General features: G+C 43.3%; 1 protein-coding gene across 1 annotated transcript in view; it reads right to left on the bottom strand.

The window, feature by feature from the left end:
• Positions 1 to 23,457, bottom strand: part of tango6 (transport and golgi organization 6 homolog) — a 38,397-nt gene that overhangs the window by 11,972 nt on the left and 2,968 nt on the right. Inside the window, exons 3-15 of the mRNA XM_080736501.1 lie at positions 23,272 to 23,391; positions 22,501 to 22,660; positions 22,155 to 22,261; positions 21,709 to 21,871; positions 19,727 to 19,788; positions 16,725 to 16,837; positions 16,332 to 16,508; positions 16,092 to 16,218; positions 15,271 to 15,468; positions 11,542 to 11,685; positions 10,095 to 10,769; positions 6,408 to 6,465; positions 5,628 to 5,786 (exon numbers count right to left, since the gene is read on the bottom strand). Of these exons, the coding sequence (XP_080592627.1) occupies positions 5,628 to 5,786; positions 6,408 to 6,465; positions 10,095 to 10,769; positions 11,542 to 11,685; positions 15,271 to 15,468; positions 16,092 to 16,218; positions 16,332 to 16,508; positions 16,725 to 16,837; positions 19,727 to 19,788; positions 21,709 to 21,871; positions 22,155 to 22,261; positions 22,501 to 22,660; positions 23,272 to 23,391 (2,263 nt within the window). The remainder of the gene's footprint in view (positions 1 to 5,627; positions 5,787 to 6,407; positions 6,466 to 10,094; positions 10,770 to 11,541; positions 11,686 to 15,270; positions 15,469 to 16,091; positions 16,219 to 16,331; positions 16,509 to 16,724; positions 16,838 to 19,726; positions 19,789 to 21,708; positions 21,872 to 22,154; positions 22,262 to 22,500; positions 22,661 to 23,271; positions 23,392 to 23,457) is intronic.

The following is a 23,457-nucleotide window of genomic DNA, read 5'->3' as shown; positions in this document are numbered from 1 at the left end:
ACCCTTTCGTTTTCTGTGCATCTTTGCAAGTTGCTACTGGGAGAAAACCAACTGGGCCGGGCCAATGTTCAATTTAACATTGACTGAACCATCAAAGTCAATTAAGGGTATGTTCCCAGTTACAAATGGCAGGCCTGGCAAGAAACAAACTTGGCCACTTTTGGGGTGAGGACTGGTAGGGACTGGGGTGCAGGGAGAGGGGAGCACCGGAGAACAGTCACAGGGTGGGGACAAACACAGCCTCACTGCACTGTTTCTCTGTCTGGCTGGCTGGCCGAAGGTCTTTCCAATCTCTCAATAGGGTTATAAACCCCTTGATTGTCTGAGGGAAGTGGTACGATGGCAATCTGGCAGACTGTACAAGCGGGGTGGGGGGAAAAAAAGCCAAAACAGGGAAGATCTATCAGGGATCGGTTTCAATACACTGAGTCTCTCTTCTAAACGGAGTGCTAAGCAGAAAACAAGCATGCATTGTGGCCTTTGTGGCATGGTGGTAACAGACTAATTGCTACCGACACTAAGCTAAGTAACACAGACAAACATGCATGTAAACCATATAATGGATATATAGATGAACAGGCACATGTGTTCTTCCAGTATTTTACATTATGTGCCACTAACAAACAGCCCATTCATAGGAAGTCCATTCATTCAAACTATCCCATCTACGTTCTTGTTGACTGTGTGGGTTGTGGCTAGATGTGGACATACTTTTTCTTTATGATAATCATTAAGAGGTCTGAGGAAGAGCCTGTGTTGCTCGAAACAGCACTGATAAAATCCAGTTTAATGGGAGCTATCTGGTGCGTGGAATGATTCCTTCTGCTCTAATCTACATAAATGATGTTTGTTTTTGTATTGATACAGCTCATATTGTAATGGGCAATGGAATGTGCATGTATTTTTATAATGTTTTCCTATCTAATCGTACACAGACTACTGCAGACACAAACACTCCATCAACTATTAAACTTAATAGCCAGCTGGTGGGCCGTGTCTGCACAACAAATTCATCATGATGTGCTCAATGAGATGGTGAAGAAAGGTATAAACCACACTCGCTTAGTATTCTTAACTCATTGAATGCCATTTCAAGATGGCCCCCAAGTACCAGACTGCCACTATCCTAGATTTCTAGTGCACGGATCAATTTTTAGTGCACGGATCGTGCACGCCCATGCACCATATATGCATCATATGTGTAGTACTTTTTAACAGCTTTCAAACAAAAGAATCCGCTTGGAAATCCGTTCAGGCATTCATGAGATAGAAGCCTTCAAAGTCAGACAAAACAAACACTGCCACCTTCCAAATTTCTAGTGCACGGATCAATTTTTAGTGCACGGATCGTGCACGCCCATGCCTAGATCATGCACCATATGTGTAGTACTTTTTAACAGCTTTCAAACAAAAAAATCCGCTTGGAAATCCGTTCAGGCATTCATGAGATACAAGCCTTCAAAGTCAGACAAAACAGCCATTTTTGACATTTTGAAAGATGTGTTTGTTATGGGGCTAAACATGCAATTTCGCAATTGCGATCATGCCTAATACATTTGAGGCATTTTTAGAAATTTTTTTATAAAAAAAAATTTTGAAAAAAAAATTTTTTTTTTTTTTTTTTTTTTTTTTTTCAAAATGGCTTCCAACTCGGGAAACTCGGGCTGTGGCAGCCTGGGAGTACTGTAATAACTCGTGAAACTCGTGCCTTGGCAGTCAATGAGTTAAGAGTCTTCTTTATTAAAGATGCAGCAGCAATATGAAGTCGAACAGACGCGTTTCGGCTCTAGGCTTTCATCAGTGTTACACTACATTGAGTACATTGAGTTACACTACATTGAGTAACACTGATGAAGGCCTAGAGCCGAAACACGTCTGTTCGACTTCAAACTGCTGCTGCATCTTTAATAAAGAAGACTCTTAAGAATACTAAGCGAGTGCGGTTTATACCTTTCTTCATTGATTCATCCGATTCCGCACCCAGGAACCCTGCCTGAAGCTGTCCAGAAGAACTACTAAAAGTAAATATGAGTAGAGCGAACCTTTCTGTGAACTCAATGAGATGGTGGCAGGGAAATGACTGTGATTGTGATATTATGATCATGGAGGAGTATCTGTGGATGGCCGAGTGGTTGAGGTACGCACCACATACTGTAGGCTCTGATGCTTGACAGTAAGTCCCGGGCCAAATGAACATGCAGCATGCATGTCACTCCCTGACTCTCTCTCCCCATTTCCTGTATTGAAACACCAGGGGTCTTCAAAAGGGGGTCCGGTACCCCTAGGGGGTCCTCAGAGTTACTACAGGGGGGCCGCCACATATTTGTGATATGATCATTCTTTAACAACTTGAACCCTCGCATCCCTATTCTGAGGAGAACTTTATAGCCGATCTACAAGCTCTTTGAGAGCTTGTAGATCGGCTATTTTCGGCAAATAGGTTTGGTGTAGAGGTAAAAAGGAGCAGACCAAGTACAGAGTGAAAGTACAGAGTGAAAGGTCAAGTTAACTAAAAACACGAATCCAACATAGACTGATGACAGTGCTGTCAAACAAGTCTATGAATCTATGAAAATCGGCATCACACATTTATACAATACTAGAGGGTGTTTGAATTTTTATGCTATATTTAGTACATATGTAGTACATCTTGGCCAAGTGGTTTGGTATTTAAGTTAGCGATACATGACCCGGAAGTAGATCACTTACTCTTTTGTAATATAAAGATGTAGAGGGGGTCCCTACTTCATCTCTCTCTCTCAGCTAAGGGGTCCTTGGCCTGAAAACGTTGACGTCTGTGGTGAAGTGTTGATGGTGTTGACAAGGAGATCACGTTTATTTTGTGTATTTCATCCTCTTAGCAGATGTTTAATATTGGGAGAGCCTGCCGCAGAATTTCCCAGTGGGGGGGATAATAACGTTTGTGAACCATTAAACCAATCAATCACCATTTTCTGATGGAGTAAAACTTCCTGTCAAAACATAACTGCTTCCTTGGGTGGTTAGAGTATCAACCCTGGAATCAAAAGCATGTCTTTTAAATGGGAGTTGTGGCTTCTGTGAGTGAACTTCTCCACTTAAATCATCAGGATGTCCCTTAAAAGAACACATTAGTTGAGTGCACTGTGTGAGAGAGGAGATTCTTGGCTTTCTATAAATAAGAAATGTAGAGCATGCATATCCACTCTGGCAATCAGGTGCAGGACAAACAGAGGATCAGCATAAAAATTATAATAGAACCTGCACACTGTTGTTTATTGCAGATTTGATCAGGGGTGTCGCACCAAATTCTGGGCCCTGGGTACAAGGATTCACTGCGGGCCCCCCATGAATGTTCTTCACATGGAGAGGGGGTTTAACCCATTTAGACTGGGAACGCATTATTACGCATTATTTTGTGCTTTAACTATTGAAAAATAGCAGATCTATAGAGCTGCGAGCTTGTAGATCTGCTATCTTTGAAAAATCTTGAACATTTTGCATAAGTGTCTTTTACATCCATCTAAGGTTTAGGGTTAGGGTTAGGGTTAGGGTCATTTTCATGTGAAGGACCCCCAAAATGATATGTATTTGGCCACGGACCCCCATCTCAAAATATTTAGTTCCAGGGACCCCCCAGAAGCAAAATTTAGTTACCAAATTGAGTTACAAAAAATACATATATTTAAAGATTTGCACACATTTTCACGACTTTTCAAAAATAGCAGATCTACAAGCTCGCAGCGCGTTATTCGGTACCGCGCTGTGAGCTTGTAAATCTGCAATTTTTCAATAGCTAAAGTATAAAATAAATGACGGCCCCTCCACCGTGGGCCCTAGTAACTCAGAACAGTGGTGTGTGTTATCAAACACATTGTTTACCATGGCTGTAGCCACGCTGGAAGCGTCAATTCGATGTGTCAAAACCTCTCAGAGTTGGGTTCTATTTTGGAGCATCAACGTGTGGCGCAGACCATCCGAAATGAGCTGGAGCAATACAGAAAGGTAACTTACTGCACACTCTAACTCAATTTCAAAATGTCTGTGCTCAAGGTACACCAGAGGGCAACACATCTCAAGGGACAACTCTATTCATAGCTAAAATAGCCAATCCGCAAGGTCAAAATGTAACGCATTGGGACACGTTGTGAGCTTGTGGATGCTGCCATTTTTGAAAATTTGTGAAAGAAATAAAATAAATACATTAAAGATAAATAAGGTTTGGAATCGCTGTGCAAGACCATGAAGGTTTTTATATGGTATATTAGACAGCTGTCATGGAATTTAATAACCTTTGGACCACAAGGTTCTGGGTTCATTCCTGGGCGTATGAGTAGCACAGTAATTAAGACGTGTTGTAATTACTGGGAGCTGGTGGTAGGTGGTGCGCTTCACCTCAGCAATCCATCTCCCAGGAGTCTAGAAAATGGGATGGACACCCTCGTCCTCGGCAGATACAGACAATAACCCCCTTCAACCTATTTACAGTTCTTATTTCTGTTGTTCTTGTATGTCATTCTATACTAAATTACATTTTGGGAGCAATAAATCACTTTACATTACATCATGCTGATTTAAGGTTAGGGTATTTAGAAATATTTATTTGGTATAGTTATGAATAAGACTAATGGTTACGGACGGTGTTTGTTAAATGTACTGTATTTAAGTCACTGAAGTGTTCTCACAATAACAAAAAAAAAGAGTATGTAGAGCGGCTATTTTCGGCAAAGAAATGTAAGTGTCGACTAGAGGGACAAAAGGGCCAACTAGAGAGCCCTGTGGGACTCCGGTCAAGGAGGTATACAGTATAAAGGGTAATGTGTGATTAAGTCGCTGAAATGTTCTCACAATAACGCAAATTGTGTGTGTGTGTGTGTGTGTGTGTGTGTGTGTGTGTGTGTGTGTGTGTGTGTGTGTGTGTTGATTTCGTCGACTAAAACTATGACAAAAAAAGAAAAATGTTTGCCGACTGGGTTTTTTTCACTGACAAAAACTAAAGTGCTGAAAAGAGTCATTTTATGTTTGGTTGCTATCAGGTGTTGCATGCTGAAAATAGCCGATCTACAAGCTCACAACGTGTCGTGCTGTGAGCTTGTAGATCTGCTATTTTCAGCACACAACCAAGTGTAAAATCAGTCATTACGATGCCATCAAGGCCTGCCAAAATACATTTTAGTTGACTAAATCAACTGTAGATATAGTCGCCTAAAATCTTATGATATTTAGTGGACTAAAATTAGACTAAAACTAAAACTTTTCAGGGAACTAAATTATGACTAAAACTAAATTAGATTTTATTCAAAAGACTATGACTAAAACTAAATCAAAATGTGCTCTCAAAAACAACACTGCAACTGTAGTACTTGAGTACAAGTACTTGAGTTGCTTTTCACCCCTGGCTGTCTAGGAGGGGATGTGGAAAGGGGGGTGGGGGGCTGGTGGTGGATTTGCTGGCTTCAACATTTAAATCAACATTTGCTGTCAAAAACAACACTGGTGTGTGTGTGTGTGTGTGTGTGTGTGTGTGTGTGTGTGTGTGTGTGTGTGTGTGTGTGTGTGTGTGTGTGTGTGTGTGTGTGTGTGCGCGTGCGTGCGTGCGTGCGTGCGTACATGTGTGTATGTGCGTGTGTTGGTACGTGGATGCTCACCCAGAGCTCTACTGGCCCTCATCAGGACCTCTCCTACTTTGAGACGGGTCTCCAGGGAGCGCTCTCTGTCAGAGGAGGGGAGGGACGGGCCGTGCTGGAAGTCTTCCAGAAGCTTCTGAAGGATCCTCTCAGGAAAGGAGTCAGACAACACAGCCAGGCCTGCAGGAGGAGGACATGAGACCTGATATTCTCTCTGCTCCGCCTTCAACAGTTAAAGTCAATTATGTGTGTTTTCCGCTGAAGAGATATTTACTACAGTATATGCAAAATATGAAAATCTATCTCTAATGACCATTCCATTTTAGTGAAGTCCGTTAGTATCTAAATTAACTGGCAAAGAATAATCGGGATATCTTATTTAGACCAGGGGTCTTCAACGTTTTCAGGCCAAGGACCCCTTAGCTGAGAGAGAGAGATGAAGCAGGGACCCCCACTACATATTGTATAAAATTGTGTTGCAGATTAGACATGTTCATAGATTTCTTAGACCGCTTAGACTTGTTTGACAGCACTGTCATCATGTTGGAGTAATGTGTATTCTCAGACATTTAACCACTTGAACCGTCAAATACTTTGCAAACCTCTGCGAGGCGTTGTAAGCTTGTAGATCTGGTATTTTTGGCTAATGTTCCACTCAGAATAGGAATGCTAGGGTTCAAATGGTTAATGTAAAAAATCATGATCCTATCACACAAAGATTTGGTGGCCCCCCTGTAGTAACTCTGAGGACCCCCTAGGGGTCCCGGACCCCTGTTGAAGACCCCTGCTTTAGACCAATACCTTGAATGGCAGACAGGTACACAAACGAGTCTTCATGCTCCAGGTTTTCCAAGAAGAGCTGGAGGAGACAGTCAGAAAAAAGTCAAAATTAAACAAAAATCAGCTTTTTTTTATCATTACTTTTGCTCCATGTGTGTGTGTGTGTGTGTGTGTGTGTGTGTGTGTGTGTGTGTGTGTGTGTGTGTGTGTGTGTGTGTGTGTGTGTGTACATCATTAAAACAGTAGGATTGCTTATTGTTCTTTATTGTCAAGGGCAGAATGATTCTCTCCTTATTATTGAATGCTGGCTGCAGTGGAATATATAATATTAACATCAAAACAAAAACCTTATTAAGGGAGAAAGGATCGCTTTAGGCTATTCTATGAAGTCCAGAGGTAAGTCATTTTCAGGGTTTGTTCCCCGTTGTTCACCCCCTGGTCAATGTGATGATGTCATCAACCGATAAAGTCAACTTCAACTACATTTTTGAGCGGTGGTCACACCGTCTCCTACACACACATGGCCGTGTGTGTGGGTATGTATGTATGTATGCGTCCGTCCGTGTCTGTATGTAGCCTGCAGTACCTTTTCTGACCACACATGTTAAGGGAGGGGCGCTGTTGTTCAGACTCACATTCACACACACACACACACACACACGCGCATGCACACACGCACGCACGCACACACACACACACACACACACACACACACACACAGCCTCCACCGCTCAGTTCACACAAGTGTGATTTTTTACTGAGTCGAGTCCACTTGCAAAAGTCACAAAGCCGTTAATGCCCTAGTAAGTAAGCCTATTGCTTCTATTGCACTCGGAACATACTTCTGCTGCTGCTACGATACATGAAAATTAACACAATATAGCGGAGCACAACCATAGCTGGGGCAGAATGTAGTAAGTAGACATATTTTACAGATCACTCAATAGCAGGTGGAAGGTGCTGTTGAGTGGCAGTACATTAGAGCAACAGATGCAGTGAGTAGAATGGGAATATAGAAAATGAAATGTGAGCATTGTGCAGCATTGGAGCAGTGACAGATCAGGTACATGACAGGGTCTAAGTTGATTTGCCAGCAGTTGTTGAAATGTACATAATGTTTCTTGGGGTAAAAGCCTTAGAAACACAGATCAAATAATGCTGCTTAGTCTACTCTGTGCTCACTCCAGCAATAGAGAACAGCACAGCTTTTGATCGCACCGAACCACATTTACGACCAATATCAAAGGGAATAAACCACTCTACCCCCAGGTAGAGGACATGGAGATGATGCAGGGTTAAAGAGGAGAGGGGTCTACCCCCAGGTAGAGGACATGGAGATGATGCAGGGTTAAAGAGGAGAGGGGGTGAGGCAGAAGATCAAATGAGATGGGGTGGGGGTGACAAAGATAAGCATGGATATATAAAATAGTGTCTTGGATGAAAGAGCTGGGCCAAAGAAGCCAACCGACAGAGAGCTGGAGGAAATAAATAATAACATAATGCACAATATGGGGTGCATGCTGAGCTGCTGCCCTCTCAAGGGAGGTGAACAAGGAGAAGATGAGGAGCCTCCAGGAACAGCATGGGGCTCCAGGACAGTGGAGAATGAGAGGGGCCTGACAGTTTAGTTCTACAGTACATGGGTGAAAAGGATGCTTCAAACTAGGGATGGGACGATAAGCGATATTATCGTTTATCGCGATAAAAAAACACTCATGATAATCGTATCGCAGAGATTTAAATTTATCGTGAAATTGTCCTCCGTCATGCACTGGGAAGTCTAGGATCAATTCACCTTTTATTTGCCGAGCTGCATATCCGGTACCACTTAAACCCTCTATAATCGGTAAAACAGACGTGTAAATAACGTACACACTTGATACAGTGTTTTTTTTTTCTCACTCTACCAGTTGTGAGCTTGCAGATCTGTTATGTTTTGGCAAATGTTCCGCACCAGGAAAATGGACGTTGGACCGAAGGTCGCAGTTTAGCATGTAAAACAGCACATCATGTCTCTGTCCGTCCGGACGTGTACGTTTTTTTACGGTCTATGGGTTTGGCGCTCTGACATCACTGTGGTCATCAATATTAAGCCCATAACTAAACTAAAGTGACTTCATATGGGAATGCCCATATATACCACACTAACAGAATCAATATATGGCCATGACAGCCCATATCTGTGTGGTTGGTTCTACAGACAGGGATCTCCATGTATGGGAATAAAAGGGATTGTATGTATGATATCAGATGTCATAGACGTCATAGGACTTTCACATAATGAATAACTGAGTAAGCATGTTTGGGCTCTCACAGCATGATCTCCGGGTACCAGGGGTCTCCATATATGGGTAACTGGTCCGATATACATCACTGGCCAGATGGCCAAGACATGGGGCGACCTTGCTTGTCGCCCTGAGGCGTCTTACTAGTCTAAGGTGCCCTCATTACAGTGAATAATAAATGAGTTAATCTTAATCCCTCCCCTCACTGCCCACATGCCCACTGTCCCCTCATCCCCCCTGGGGCTACAGGTTCAACATGCTCATTTATTAAACATAGTCACCCAAACACACATGCACACAGAGTCCCAGGAGACACAGACAATGGAAAACTACCTATAGAAGGAATTTCCCACACGCGCACACTCACACACGCAGACACACACACACACACACGCGCACAAGGGATGGGACAATAAGCGATATTATCGTATATTGTGATAAAAAAACACTCACCATAATCATATTGTGGAGATTTAATTTATCGTGATATCGTCCACCGTCATGCATTGGGTTCAATTCACCTTTTATTTGCTGAGCTGCATATACCACTTAAACACTCTATAATTGGTAAAAGGAACTTACGTATGTGAAATATCTTTGCCAAAAAATAGCTGATCTACAAGCTCGGCTATTTTTTGGCAAATGTTCTGCCTAGGGATAATGGATTTTGATTATCGCGATAATATCGTAAATCACGATTTATTTTGTCACAATAATCGTGATATGACATTTTCATTTCGTCCCATCCCTAGCGCGCGCGCGCACACACACACACACACACACACACACACACACACACACACACACACACACACACACACACACACACACACACACACACACACACACACACACACACACACACACACACACACACACACACACACACACACACACACACACACACACACACACACACACACACACGTCTTGACCCACAGCTCTACTGCCCTGTTGTTACTATAAGGTATTTGTGCAAGACAGTGAGGACAGGAAGCCCATGGGATGAACATCCATCAAGGCCAACCTAGATTGAGTTTTATAAACAAGACAACCCAGGATATTGCAGTATGACTGGAACTTATATTATGCAATGTGTGAAATTGTGGGCCATTTGTTAGCGGGACAGCCAGTGGAAGTGTTTTTGTGAATTCCTGGATATGAGATATTAATCTGCAATTCTTTGAAGTGGTCCTAGTAATATTTTTTTGTTAAAGTGAAACAAAGCCTACCTTCTTTTTTTATTACTTTGACTATGATTAATTGCACCATCACCCGGAGCAATAAGATTACAGCGGTGCGTGCCTCTTTTGCCAAAGTTTGGTTAAGGACTAGCTTTCATTTTACTTTTGAATTGTCATAAAATATCAAAATGATTTACTTAAGATAACAGTATGGATAAGAATGCCACTCAACAACCCACCATGAGGACTTTCTCCTGGGCCTGGACAGCCTGCGAGTCCCTCTGTTGCACCATCCGTGTCAGAGTCCTGAGGGCCACTGCTCTGGTGGGCACGTCAGGGTCACACGCCTCCAACAACAAATCTGAAAAGAGCCCGGTGGAAGTAGAGTTCCTCTCACCTCCTGTCTGGCCTCTTTCTGGTGCAAGCCCCACAGGGGGGTTGGTGTGTCTGGTCTGCCCAGGACCCACTGGATCCGTCCGGGTTGGAGTACTGTCTTGGGCCTGGGTTTCACCAGCCACTGAACTGGCTTGAGTTCTGACAGGTTTGGGGGTGTGTGTAGGCTGTGCAGGGGCTCCATGGTTAGCAGGATGTGTGGGAGCCTTGTGTATACTGGGTCTAGACTGCGCAGCGGGTGAATGGGAGCTACTTTGTGACAGCTGGGAATCTCTTGCTTGAGACTGCATCTTTAGCTTTGTCTCAGAAGGCACCCCGCTGCAGTTGTTTCGCATCGTAGCAGTGTTTGTGGAAGACTGTGCAGCTTGTGGGAAGTCCTCCAACTTGCAGGCACCATGTGTGGCGATGACGGCTCGTAGGCTAGACGCCAGCTCCTGAATCACAACGTCAGGGTGTTTCTGGGACAGCTCCTCCAGTGGTGAGAGGAGCCTCTTCATAGGTGCATAATCCTCGGCACCGACCTGTAAGTTGTTATAATAATGTTATGTTATGTTTTATTTATTTGACATGGACATCACAATCACATTGGACACCCAATCAAGTACAATAAACATTAATACTAATCTAAAACCCAATCAAGTACAAAAAATTATAATATGTGTTTACCAATAAGAACTAACATACCACAATCTGACCCATCAGCGTGTGGGACATACAACTTCATAAATAGCCATAATCAATCAAATCACACAGCAGGTAAATAACAGAAACTATTCATGTGAACACAGTTGATTTGATTTCAACCATAACTTGAGTCCTCTGTAAAAGACATTACCATCCGTCTCTAGTTTTAAAACGGTAGGCAAGTTCCAAAGGTCTACCCCTTTAACTGAGAAGGCAGACTGTCCAAATGAGTTACTGCAGGTGGGAACAATACAGTCACCATTTGTTGAAGCTCGTGTTGCTCTACCAGAGCTTGGACGTCTCTGTATCAGTCCAGAGAACAGAGGTGAGACATGATTATGTATTGTAGACATTTAAAAAACTGTTTGGTTGTACAAAACCTCATTGGTTTCTGATCCATGATTTTTATAGCTTGTTTGTATATTGATGTTAATGGTTTTAATGCAGTTTGGGAAGCTTGTGACCATGATGTGATGCAGTATGACAGATGTGAGAGAAAACAAAAAGGGAAGTGAAAGAGCACACCACATCAGCAGCGGGAGACGTGTGTAAAAATAAATGTTATGTAGCTCTGCATCACTTAGAAGTGTGTGAAGTGTGCTTCTGTACCTCAGGACCAGAGAGCAGGGTGGCGACCAGACCCATGCCCATGCTGAGAGTCTGGCTCTCTACTGGGCTCTCCGTGGCAGCAGCAGGGGATCGGTCCAGACCAGCACAGGCCCTCTGGAGCAGGGAGACCATGAAGTCCACCACCTTGGACAAGAGGATGGTACAGTTTTAACTTGGAAGAGATAGGGTTATATTATCACAAGGTTGTATCTGTGCGATTAAAGCCTCAAGTGATTAATATTAAGGATAAGAAAGCCACTAACCAAACCACCATAATAGTCTTGGGGGGGATGGGCAATATAATCGATATGGCAATATATTGTGATTTTATTACCCAATACTTTATCGCTACTACGGGGCATCCAGGCTGTAGCATCACAATACATTTCATGCATTAATGAATGAAAAGCCAGACAAATATTGTCCTTTCCTTCCCTTTCCTTTTCGTTGCGCGCTGCGAGCAGCCTTAATCTCAGCTATGTCGAGAGCCTTTCATCATAACATTTAATATATTAAAACAGCGAAATAAAACAAATATGTTTAGCTCAGCATCAGCTATTTAACTTCAGTTAACTTTGATAAGATGATAGGATTTTGCGTGAGAGAACGTTTTCCTTTTTTCTCCAGCATGCCCAGTTTCATCTCAAGGTTGGCACGCACGGTGCAAAACAAATATGTTTGGCTCAGCATCTGTCAGCATCTATCTAACATCATCATTGATAAGATGGTAGAATTATCTGTGAGAAAAAGTATTTAAAAGTGCACCAGCTGCAGCTACTTAATACCTCATCAACACCACGTAACTTATTGTGCAAAGCATTAACGTCAAGTTACATATGGCCACCATGCCCACGTGCGCATGTTACAGTGCTACAGGATTATTTTGTTTGCAAAATGCGTAGTTTTTGTATATATGTCTATATGCCTGCTCTGTCGCGTGTTGTGCGTTATTAGTCACGATTCCAAAAGAACAGATCTGTAAGCTTTAGACACGCTATGACAGGTGTATTGATAGGTTGTAGCTCTGCAATTTTTGGGTAGGCAACGCACACGTGTTATGCGTCCAAAGACTCGCGACTCGGACTCAAGATCAAGAGACTTGTGGGTATCTCTGAGTAGCTTCCAAGACTATGGTATCTACGCCGCTTGAGATGCAGCATCTCATTTTCAAGGGGGTCCCCGTTACACAAGCCCCATTCCACTGAAAAAAAGCTCAGCCAAACCCTCTAAAAACCTATTAGGACACCCACAGATAAGATGGCTAAAAATAAGAGCTCAGCAAAGTTTATCAGACGTTTCCTCATCTGTGAGGGAAAGTTTTTTTCTCAGGCAAAATGACCACATCGTCGCTGTCGGTCAGGAACCTTGTACGTCCAAAATCATTACTTTTCAGTAACTGGAAAATGTAGGTATTTAGTCACAAGCTCTTGTTAATACTTTTCTTTGGTTAAATATTCATAAAACCAAAAGACAGGAATAACCACTTTCAAAATGTTTAAGGAAATAGAACGAGTTCAGTCAACAGAGTTGGCCGACAGTCAGTTGTCAACTCAGTGGATAGCTTACAAATCCCTGTTCTATATATTTTTTTCACTCTCATTACTGTAACCCCCAGAGGAAGATGAAATGGGCTATTTTTGTGTGGTAGCATGACTCAACGTGGCCTGCTTAGAACATCCAGAGGAACACAGGGCTGGTTTTAAAATGTGCTGCAGCAGAACAATAGTAGTCAGAGGGCTGAGTTCAAATAGGACAAGCAGATAACGCAGGTTAAGAAACAAATATATTCTGCCAAACTAAATGCTGCTCACCCTGCAAATACTGTCTCCTGAAACAGGCTGGTTTTAAAATGTGCTGTGGCAGAACAATAGTAGTCAGAGCGTTGAGTTCAAATAGGACAAGCAGATAACGCAGGTTAAGAAACTAATATATTCTGGCAAACTGCTGTGAAGTGCTGTTCACCCTGCAAATACTATCTCCTGAAATTCAGGCAAAACAAAACAATCTGCTGTACAGAGAGCCGATATTTTCATAAACCTGGTGGAATGCATGTTGCCCTACAGGACTTAAGTACTGTAAACTGTGTATGGGTTTCATGCTACCTGTGGGGCCCTGTGCTCTGCACTGCCTTTTCAAAGGATATCCTCAGCAATGAGGATGGAATAGACTCCAATGTTTCCCATGTTTATTTTAGTTTCCCAATGAGCTCTATCCAACTCTTTCTTCTCTTCTTCTTCTGGCTTTAGACTCCACCATTCTCGTTTGTCTGCCATTGATGAAATCCTAATCTAAAGATTCTGCCCTCAGTTTTAGAAAAAAGCAGATTTGAAAAAAGCCATAAAGACCTACGTCCAATTTGAACCCACTGTTTTTCTGGAAAACGTATTACTTGGCTTCTGTAGCAGCTAGAAACAAAATTCCAAAACTATTTGATAGCTTAAACCTTTGGCTTTCACAGAGAACAATCTGAAAAACTTAAATATCAATTAAAAAATGACTGTACTACATACTGTACATGTACTGTAATACACAAAAATGTGTTCCCGGCCTGAGGGGGTAATACACTTTAATTCTAAAAGAAAAGGTTGATAGCTGGAACTTTAACTGTAGCCGTGTGGCTAAATGCCATACTTCACTTGTGCCATGTATCTCCTGGTGTTTGGCCATGCCAAGCACACGGTTACAGAGCACCTCAGAGTGAATCACAGCATTTGAGATTAAGTTAGGCTCTGATCAGAAATAAATCAAATACTTGTCCAAAGACTGCACATGCCAGTACATTTGGGCCGTACACTGAGGTGCTTTGTGGCTACAGGCCTTAGTGGTTACATGTGCATGTTTGTGCTCAAGGTATGAATGTGGCGTGTTGAACTCAGGCATTTATGGACACTTCTATGCTGTCGGAGCAAAGCCAAATACACATATCATGACCACAGTGCAGTATTTTGAGTTGTTTAGCATAGAAATGGAACAACACTTACATCTAATCCTGCATTGTGGTTAAGTATCATATTTGAGTAACGTTGACCTCCTTCATGTATAGCTCAGCGTTACTCGGTTATCTCCGAATGTTGAGCACCTTACCTGCCAAATCATGAGTTAAGCGCCTTTCAGACGGAGCGCGGTTGACGCGTCCTAGCAATTCATTTTCTTTTTTCTTTTTTTTTAAAGATTTGTTTTTGGGCTGTTTGCCTTTATTGGATAGGACAGTAGACTGACAGGAAATGGGGGAGAGACAGGGAGTGACATGCGGCAAAGGTCGCCCGGATCGGGAATCGAACCGGCGACGCCGACAGGCATTGATGCCGAAATGGCAATGCCTATATGGTATGCGCCTGGTCCACTAGGCCACCAGGCGCCCCCTAGCTAGCAATTCATTTTCAATGAGAGGCGGACGATTATTTGAACCGCGCGGAGAAGTATAGGCGAGGCGAGCGGGTGCGTTCCCGTGAAATTCTAGCGCGCATGCTCGTTCGTGCATGCGCACACGGGCGGCAAGAGCTGGATTGTGATCATCTTTGTGAAATACCGCCCAGCGTTTACTCGTGGAGCGAGTGTGTTTGTGTCTCCACCGCAGCGCGAGAAGAGAAATCCAGCGGCAGCCGCCGTCCGTCTGTAGGGCGCTTTATACTTCAGCAACACAATGGTGTAGCGACACCATCAGACACCAAGAACAATTAGGCTTAAGATTGTGCTTGTGCTTCTCCAGTACAAAGTGGTCCCATTCACCTGTGTGGTTTTCCTCAGAAGCAGGGTGTGTGGCAGCACATCACAGACCACAGCCAACACCTGTAGCAGGGCCAGCCTCTGGCCTTGGCCTGCAGCACGCCCCAACAGCTGCTGCTCCACCTCTACAAGAGTCATGGCCGACGTGTCCACTTCCACTTCCTGTTGCTCATCCTCTTCTGTGGTCCAGCTGGTCAGTTTCTGCAGTGGAAAAAAAAAACACAAAGTTTATGTCAAACTACCCCCTACATCAGGGGTCTTCAACAGGGGGTCTGGGACCCCTAGGGGGTCCCCAGAGTAACTACAGGGGGTCCTCCAAATCTTGGAGTGATAGAAACTTTTTTTTTCTCCTTTTGTATATTAACCACTTGAATTCTAGTGTCCATATTCTGAGAACTTTAGCCAAAAATAGCAGATCTACAAGCCTTGTGCTGCGAGGCGTTGTGAGCTTGTAGATCTGCTATTTTTGGCAAAGAGCTTTGGTGTAGAGGGGAAAAAGAGCAGACTTAGTACAGAGTAAATGGTCAAGTTTATTAAGTATTGAGAGTTTAAGTGGTTAAATATCTGAAAACACAAATTGACATGAATCCAAAATACACTGATAATTGTGCTGTCAAACAATGAAGCTATATGGAATCTATGAACAGGTTGTGGGGGTCCCTGCTTCATCTCTCTCTCAACTAAGGGGTCCTTGGCCTGAAAACGGTGAAGACCCCTGCCCTACATGTACTTTGAATGTGTGTGTGTGTGTGTGTGTGTGTGTGTGTGTGTGTGTGTGTGTGTGTGTGTGTGTGCGTGCGTGTGCGTGCGTGTGTTTTCTGCACCTGCAGCAGCTCCAGGAAGAAATCGCCAGGCAAGTCACTGTCCTTGAGCTCAGCCAACAGCTGCATCAGACAATCCAGCCTCCACTGTTCCCCTGACAGACGCTCATACAACACATCGTCCTCATCACTGGGAGGCAGAGGGAGAGACAAGAGTTGAAAGAGGTTCTACCACCGCTCCCACACATACAAATATCTTCAAATGTTTCATTAATATGGACTGTGTTGTCAAGTGCCAGTCACCTGGCAGACTCTTTGGGGGTCAGTCTGGCCCCTCCCTCGCTCCCGGGAGTGAAGTGAAAGTCTGGTGGCACCCCGTACGTATGCCCCCCCAGGCCAGAGAGCTGCCTCAGGGCTGCCAGTGCCTCAGAGGGTTCAGCGTGACCCAAGTACCACAGCAGGATCTCCTGACAGGGGGCGCTGTGGAGCACACACAGAGAACAGACTGTCACGCCTCAGTGGGTTAATGTACCACTTCATTTCAATGTTAAGTTCCAATGCAGCATGCACAGCACTTCTCTGGTCCAGGAGCGTGTTCTCATTGTCCTCCTGCCAGCCATTGGCTTGTAAGGTGAAAAGGATGATGACAATACAGAACCAAACCATTACAGAGTGAGCAATAATGAATGACGGTACCGTAGGTGGGAGACGTTCTGCTTGGTGAAACACAGCAGTGTGAAGAGAACAGGAAGCACTTCCTCCAGAGCCTTCAACATGGGAGCTGAAGCGCTGTTCCCAAGCACCCAGACCTACATAGGAAAGGATCATACCTGAATCAATGTACCGGGGATGATTTGCAGTGTGGTGTCGTAATGTATTTAACCTTTATTGAGACTAGGGTCTCTTTTCCGTAAGAGGCGAGACAAATTAGTCTGTCTGCATTTGTCCAGAGCTAACCTTGAAAGTAGCTTTTTTTCTGTCTTTGCCAGGCCAACAGGACAATTTAATAATAATATGATTATAATTATCTCTGACACTGCTGGACTGATGCACCCTCCCAGTAGATGAAGGAGAGCCCAAACCTTTTCAATGATGCAACACCAAATGTAGGTCATGCAAATTTCCGCCAACTAGATTTGCTACTACTTTTTGCTACTACACCTACAGATTTTAGTACAAATTATATCTGGAGTCATGTGATAATCATGCATCATTATTTTTTTGTATTCCATTCCAATTGTCTATGATTGCCAAAGAGGGATAGATAGATACCTTTATTATCCCAAGGGGGAAAATCAGTTGCCCAGAGGCAGCACAGCAGTATAAGGTTATTTACAAAGTTACAGAGAAGTATGAAAAAGATAAAAAGAAAAAACAAGAACAGAGTACAGTAAGAGCAAGGTACAACAAGAAAGGGAACAAATAATATATATAAATATATATACATAAAGTGTCCTAAAGCACAACTATCAATATAATACAGTGCCCAAATCAAGGGCAGGAAGGGCCTATTTTTCAAAAACTAAATGTGAGGGCCATCTAGACTCTAAATGGCCCTCAAATCTAGTTTTTGAAAGATAGGCCCGAACTCTAGATTCTAGAGGTCTGACCGATATGTGGCCCCCACACCTACGTTGCACCGTCGATCTGACCAATATGCCCATAGTATACTGTATGGAGATCTCTGCACATTTTATAATGGAAGTAAAATGCCGGTCAGATCGGGAACCTTGCTCATACGTCATAGATCGATGACTGACGTCAAAGACTGGCCAGATGCAGTCTGAGATCCACACGGGAGCCACTGGTATCAGACCCTGTCTTGTTTATTTTAACCCATTTAGGCCTAGAATTATTGAATGCTTTAACTAGTGAAAAATAGCAGATATACAAGCTCACAGCGCGGCACCAAGTGCCGCACTGCAAGCTTGTAGATCTGCTATTTTTGTGAAAAAGTCGTGAAAATGTGTGCAAATCTTTGAATATATGCATTTTCAAAGCGAAGGTTTTTAATTAAAATTTTGCTTCTGGGTGGTCTCTGGAACTAAATATTTTGAGATGCGGGTCCGTGGCCAAGTACATATCATTTTGGGGGTCCTTCAAATGAAAAGGTTTGAGCACCACTGACATAGTAGTGTCTCAAGAACAGACTAACTGAGCTCCAGTTAAGTGAAAAGGACATTTTCTTTGACGATGGCTGGCCAGATTGCTGACATAGAAACATAGGTTTTTCCAAAAACCTTAACTCTCTGAACGCCAAATACGCACTATACGTCTTTGATCTGTAGTGCCAATTACGCACTTTACGTCTTTTTAATTAATCAAAAGTTTTATACTTCATAACCTAATTTTAATTTCAAAATTCTGCGCCCGGACCGGTTTGACTGTAGCACCGCCCGGACCGATTTGACTGTAGCACCGATCGGACCGTCCGACGGGCAACACAGTGCCACACATTGGTTCCGGCCACATTTCTCATATTGTTTTCTATGTTAACTAGAAACGTTTCGTTTATACACTTCCCCGTGCTTCCCAGAGATGTATAGGTACTCATTCGAACGGGCGTGAGCTCTACTTTCTGATCGTGCATATGAATAGGCTCCATTGTCGCGATCCAGCGGATCGAAGGCGACATAAGCGTTTTGGGCTAGTATGCTAATATGGCTGGCCTGGAGAAAAACAAGCGCTCCCCCCATCAAAAAAATAAAAAGATGCCTCGTGTCTTCCAAATGGCGATCAGATAGTAGGAGACCACCACCTGGTGGTTTTCAAAGGCCATTGCACTCTAGAACACACACACAGTCATAATAACAGTATATATCATAATGATCTAGGTCATCTTACACATGTTCTATTGAAGCCCAAATCTAATGATAGGATATATATGTTACCGGATGTTTGGGTAACGCAGGACGTTCTATGTAAGAGCGCTTGTTTTGTCGTTCACCACACACCAATCACCACCAGGTGGCGACAACAGCCATTCACTAGTGAAGGCGCTGACGTCACTCGTGTGCGACTCTATTTGCGACTTTATTTACTAGCCTAGCCTAGCCTAGCCTAGCTTAGCCATTAGCTCCATTGTAGTCACTTGGACAGGGCGTTTATCGTGGGCTTGCCCAGGCCGTAACGATTGCATTCACCACGGCTTTGTAACTCGCGCGGCGCTCCGCCGGCCGCGCGGCCCTGGCCCGCTCTTCGCGGCGCGCAGGTCCGCTGGCCTGCGCGCCGCTTGCAATGTCGTGGACAATCGAGCGGCTCCGCTCCGCCCCGTGCTGCATGACGAGTGCTACGTTTCTCGACCGTCCTGTTTCTCTATCATCCGGTGACATATATATATATATAAATATACATTTGTTCCTTTGTAAGATAGATAGAAGCATAGATTTATATATGTAATTTAAGTACAAAATATGATTTTGGCCCCCATAAAAAGTTGAAATTAAACAAAATGAAATAAAGGGTGGCATTCAGTGAAGGATTCAAAAGACACTTCTACAAGCTCGCAGCGCGGCACTCGGTGCCGCGCTGTGAGCTTGTATATCTGCTATTTTTCAATAGTTAAAGCATAAAATAATGATACACAATAATGTGTAGGCCTACCCGTTCTAAATGGGTAAAGATGTAGAGGTGTAATAAACAGTTGACAATATCATGATAACACAAATAAGACTGTATTCTACGTGGTTCCCTCTCACCTTGTACACATCCTCCACACAGCGTGTTAGCTCCAATTCCTCAACAGTAACCTGAGAATCACCTGGAAAACAGATGTAGAAAACCCTTCAAAAGGTTTACTTATGATATGCCCTCTACAATCCACATTTACACCAACATCTGGAGTGAGCAGTTATCTTATTAAAATATATATGACAAAACTGGATCTCAACGTGGGGTGTGTGGACATAGTGATACCCAGGGATTCTTGAGGGGGTTGCCCAGCTAAATGATTAATAAGTTAGGAAGCAAATGCACCGTTATTGGTCAGTAACAGTAACTCTTGAGTGTGCACAAATGGAACTTAAAGGGATATTACACTTTCAAAAAAACTTTTAGGTCTAATCAGGCTTGTATGAACACCCTGAACAGTTTTTAATTTGCTTCATTCAGTATTTAGATATTTGATGTAAATGTTACCAGCTCCAACACGCCCAGGCCCTCTCCACATACACACCCATTGTAACTTCAAACTCCATTTTAACCATGATAGATTCATTAAAAACACACATTATTTTTTCTGGTGACTCATAATACCCTCCTAATACGTGAGCAGACCATGTTTTTTCAATAACCTTTTTCTTTTATTTTTAATAATTCTTTGGGAAAATGGAAAACATTAAATACAATAATATTTTATTGAAAATAAATGAAAAAAGTTATTGAAAAAACACGGTCTGCTCACGTATTAGGAGGGTATTATGAGTCACCAGAAAAAATAATGTGTGTTTTTAATGAATCTATCATGGTTAAAATGGAGTTTGAAGTTACAATGGGTGTGTATGTGGAGAGGGCCTGGGCGTGTTGGAGCTGGTAACATTTACATCAAATATCTAAATACTGAATGAAGCAAATTAAAAACTGTTCAGGGTGTTCATACAAGCCTGATTAGACCTAAAAGTTTTTTTGAAAGTGTAATATCCCTTTAACACAGAGGGTTTTTACAGTGTCGATTGGGGTTCCACAGATAAAAAAAATCATATCAAATGGGGATCCGTGGCCTAATGCATTACAGAATGGACAGCAAAACAGAGCAACTGCATATGGGCAACCTAGTGGCAGAGATGGGCTGTTGAACAGAAGACGGACGAAGATGTATAGGCAATTACAACTACTGTGTGAAAGGCTAATCAAGCCATTATAAAATATAACACACACCCGACCCATGTGTCACACACACACACACACACACACACACACGCACACGCACACACACACAAGTAAATATCACTGAACATTCCATCCAAAGTAATGGCAGGCGGAAGAAGCTGTCAGTGTGCAGAACAGTTCATTTTAACTGACTGACAGAAGTAATTAACTGCTACACTAAACTCACTTGATCTCTGGACATTGTACAGCAGGACCCTCAACACATAATTTGAACTGTGAATCCTACGGTCTAATACTTGTTGGTGTGATCTCATTTAAGTCGAAAATACATAATAATATAATCTTCTGAAGACAGGTCTCCGCCAGGTCAGGTAGATTATTGTGGCCTTCTGGTGGCGCTATAATATGCCAATGTGAAAAAGGTGCCATGTCTTCTTCGGCCTTTCTCGGCCGAAGAAGGCAATATGCTGATAGCCTGACACTCTTTTCCAGAGCAATTATACAGATGCAAGGTGCCATATCCACCAATACGTTTTTTCCTGAGTGCAGCATTTGTTTACTATCGTTTACAATGGGAGCAGTTTTTTAGTTTTACCCCAGCAGCGTGATGAGGCGCTGAGCGTTTATTTTGCTTTCACTCGCTCACGTCTTTGCTGAGCGCTGAAATGTTTTTATTCTACAGCATTTTATAGTGTTTTAGGCGAGCGCCTTGGTGGACACGGACCCTAAAGCCTAATTTATGCATTGGCAAAAACCTGTTTTGACATGGCCCTCGACAAAAGAAACCAAAGGTCCTTGCTAGGGATGAACAAATGGCATTTAACATAGTATATAACATAATTGTAGTTCTGACCGGTGGGGGTGGCACAGCGCTGGAGAGGTTCCAGGAGAGGAGCTAGGAGATATTGCTGGGCAAACTGTGACTTGTCCTCCACAATGATGACCACCACTCTAGTGGCCACCCGCTGGAACTGCAGGGCAGTGAGCTTATCCTTCAAGTGTAGCAGATCTAGAATCTGGACAAAATATTTACTGGAATTACCCGAAAGGAATTCATTCAAAACATTCAGAATTCAAAACAGACCTGTCTCCTGTCTTCCAGAAATAACCGTATGTGTTTCATGTGTCTTTACCCATTAATGCACGTGCATATTCATTTGTGTGTGTGTGTGTGTGTGTGTGTGTGTGTGTGTGTGTGTGTGTGTGTGTGTGCGTGCGTGCGTGCGTGCGTGCGTGCGTGCGTGCGTGCGTGCGTGCGTGCGTGCGTGCGTGTGTGTGTGTCTCAGTCTTCCGTCTTACCTGAGGGCAGACCTGTCTGTAGTAGTTGTCTGATGACACAGACTGCTGAGGGCAAGCTGCTAAGATTCTGGCCACACTATCACACTTCCTCCAGTCTGGGTCGCCCCCTGGTGGACACAGCCAGTTACTAGCATTAAGAAACTAATTGATAAATAGAGCTGCTAAATGGACAAGAAAACCTGACAAGTACACAGAATGAAATAGGAACACATCCTGCACACTGCACTTAAGGCATGCTTAAGTCTACTTTAAAGATCTTATATGAGCCTTGTTTCCAAAACACAAGCAAAAACTTCTCTTCTCCTTTCATGACTATGTTCTTTGCCGCCTCCATCATTGATCTCACCTGGCCCGCCCTCCAGGATGGCTCTCACAACAGCCTGGACCCCGTTGGGCTGCATCAGCCTCTCAGACAGCAGCTGACCACACAGACGTCTGAGCCACGGGGGAGCTGCTCCCAGACCAGCCCTACGACTGGTGCCACTGGAACCCCCTGTAGGAACAGGCTGGGAGAGAGACGCTGCACATTAGCCAAGATCACATGTACTCTTAAAGGGACTACACCATGAATTTCAAATTTTTAAATTTTTTACTTGTTTTTTTAGTCTTCCCAGTGTCTCTTCCAGCCCCAAAAAACCCAATTCATGAACTCTAAGCCTTGCCTTTCATTTCAGTGATTTTATGAATGGGCGTGTCTGTACGGTACTCTTTTGAATCTGCCCAAGTCTAGGTAGGCATTGGGCTCATTTCCAATTGGGCTCCCTCGAGAAAGGGCAGTACTTTTTGGGAGGATATATTCTATTGACACTATGAGGTGGGCGGGGTAAAGTGGTGCTAAAATTTGAACGATACAGAGAAGATTAGCATGGTGCCATACTAATCTTCTCTGTATCGTTCCAATTTTAGCCCAAAGACAGCTCCCCTTTGCCAACAAAAGGCATTTTGGTATTGCAGCTGAAATGGCTTGGAATTAGAGACAGACACAACATGAAATTTCAAATTCCGAGTGGTTGTTTAGGCTAAATGTACATTTTAGGAGTTATAATATCCAGTAAGACACACACTCACATATGAGTAACCCACACCCACACCCAGATCCAGACCCACACCCACACACCTGTTTTGTTGGCCTGCCTTGGAGGATCAGTAGCTCCTTGATAACAATTGGCTGGTAGACTTTACCAAGAAGGTTTTGGAGGGCCTCCCTGCACGTCTTGCGCTCTTCGATGCTTAGTGCCTACAAGAAAACAAAGCATATTACTCAGAACTATTTCTATATGTCAACTGCAAAACACCTTACTCT

The sequence above is a fragment of the Nannobrachium achirus genome (genome assembly GCF_963921795.1).
Source record: "Nannobrachium achirus genome assembly, chromosome: 11".
In the NCBI taxonomy this organism is placed as follows: Eukaryota; Metazoa; Chordata; class Actinopteri; order Myctophiformes; family Myctophidae; genus Nannobrachium; species Nannobrachium achirus.
Note: the sequence above shows the minus strand (reverse complement) of the source record. Positions and strands in the feature narration are given on the sequence as shown.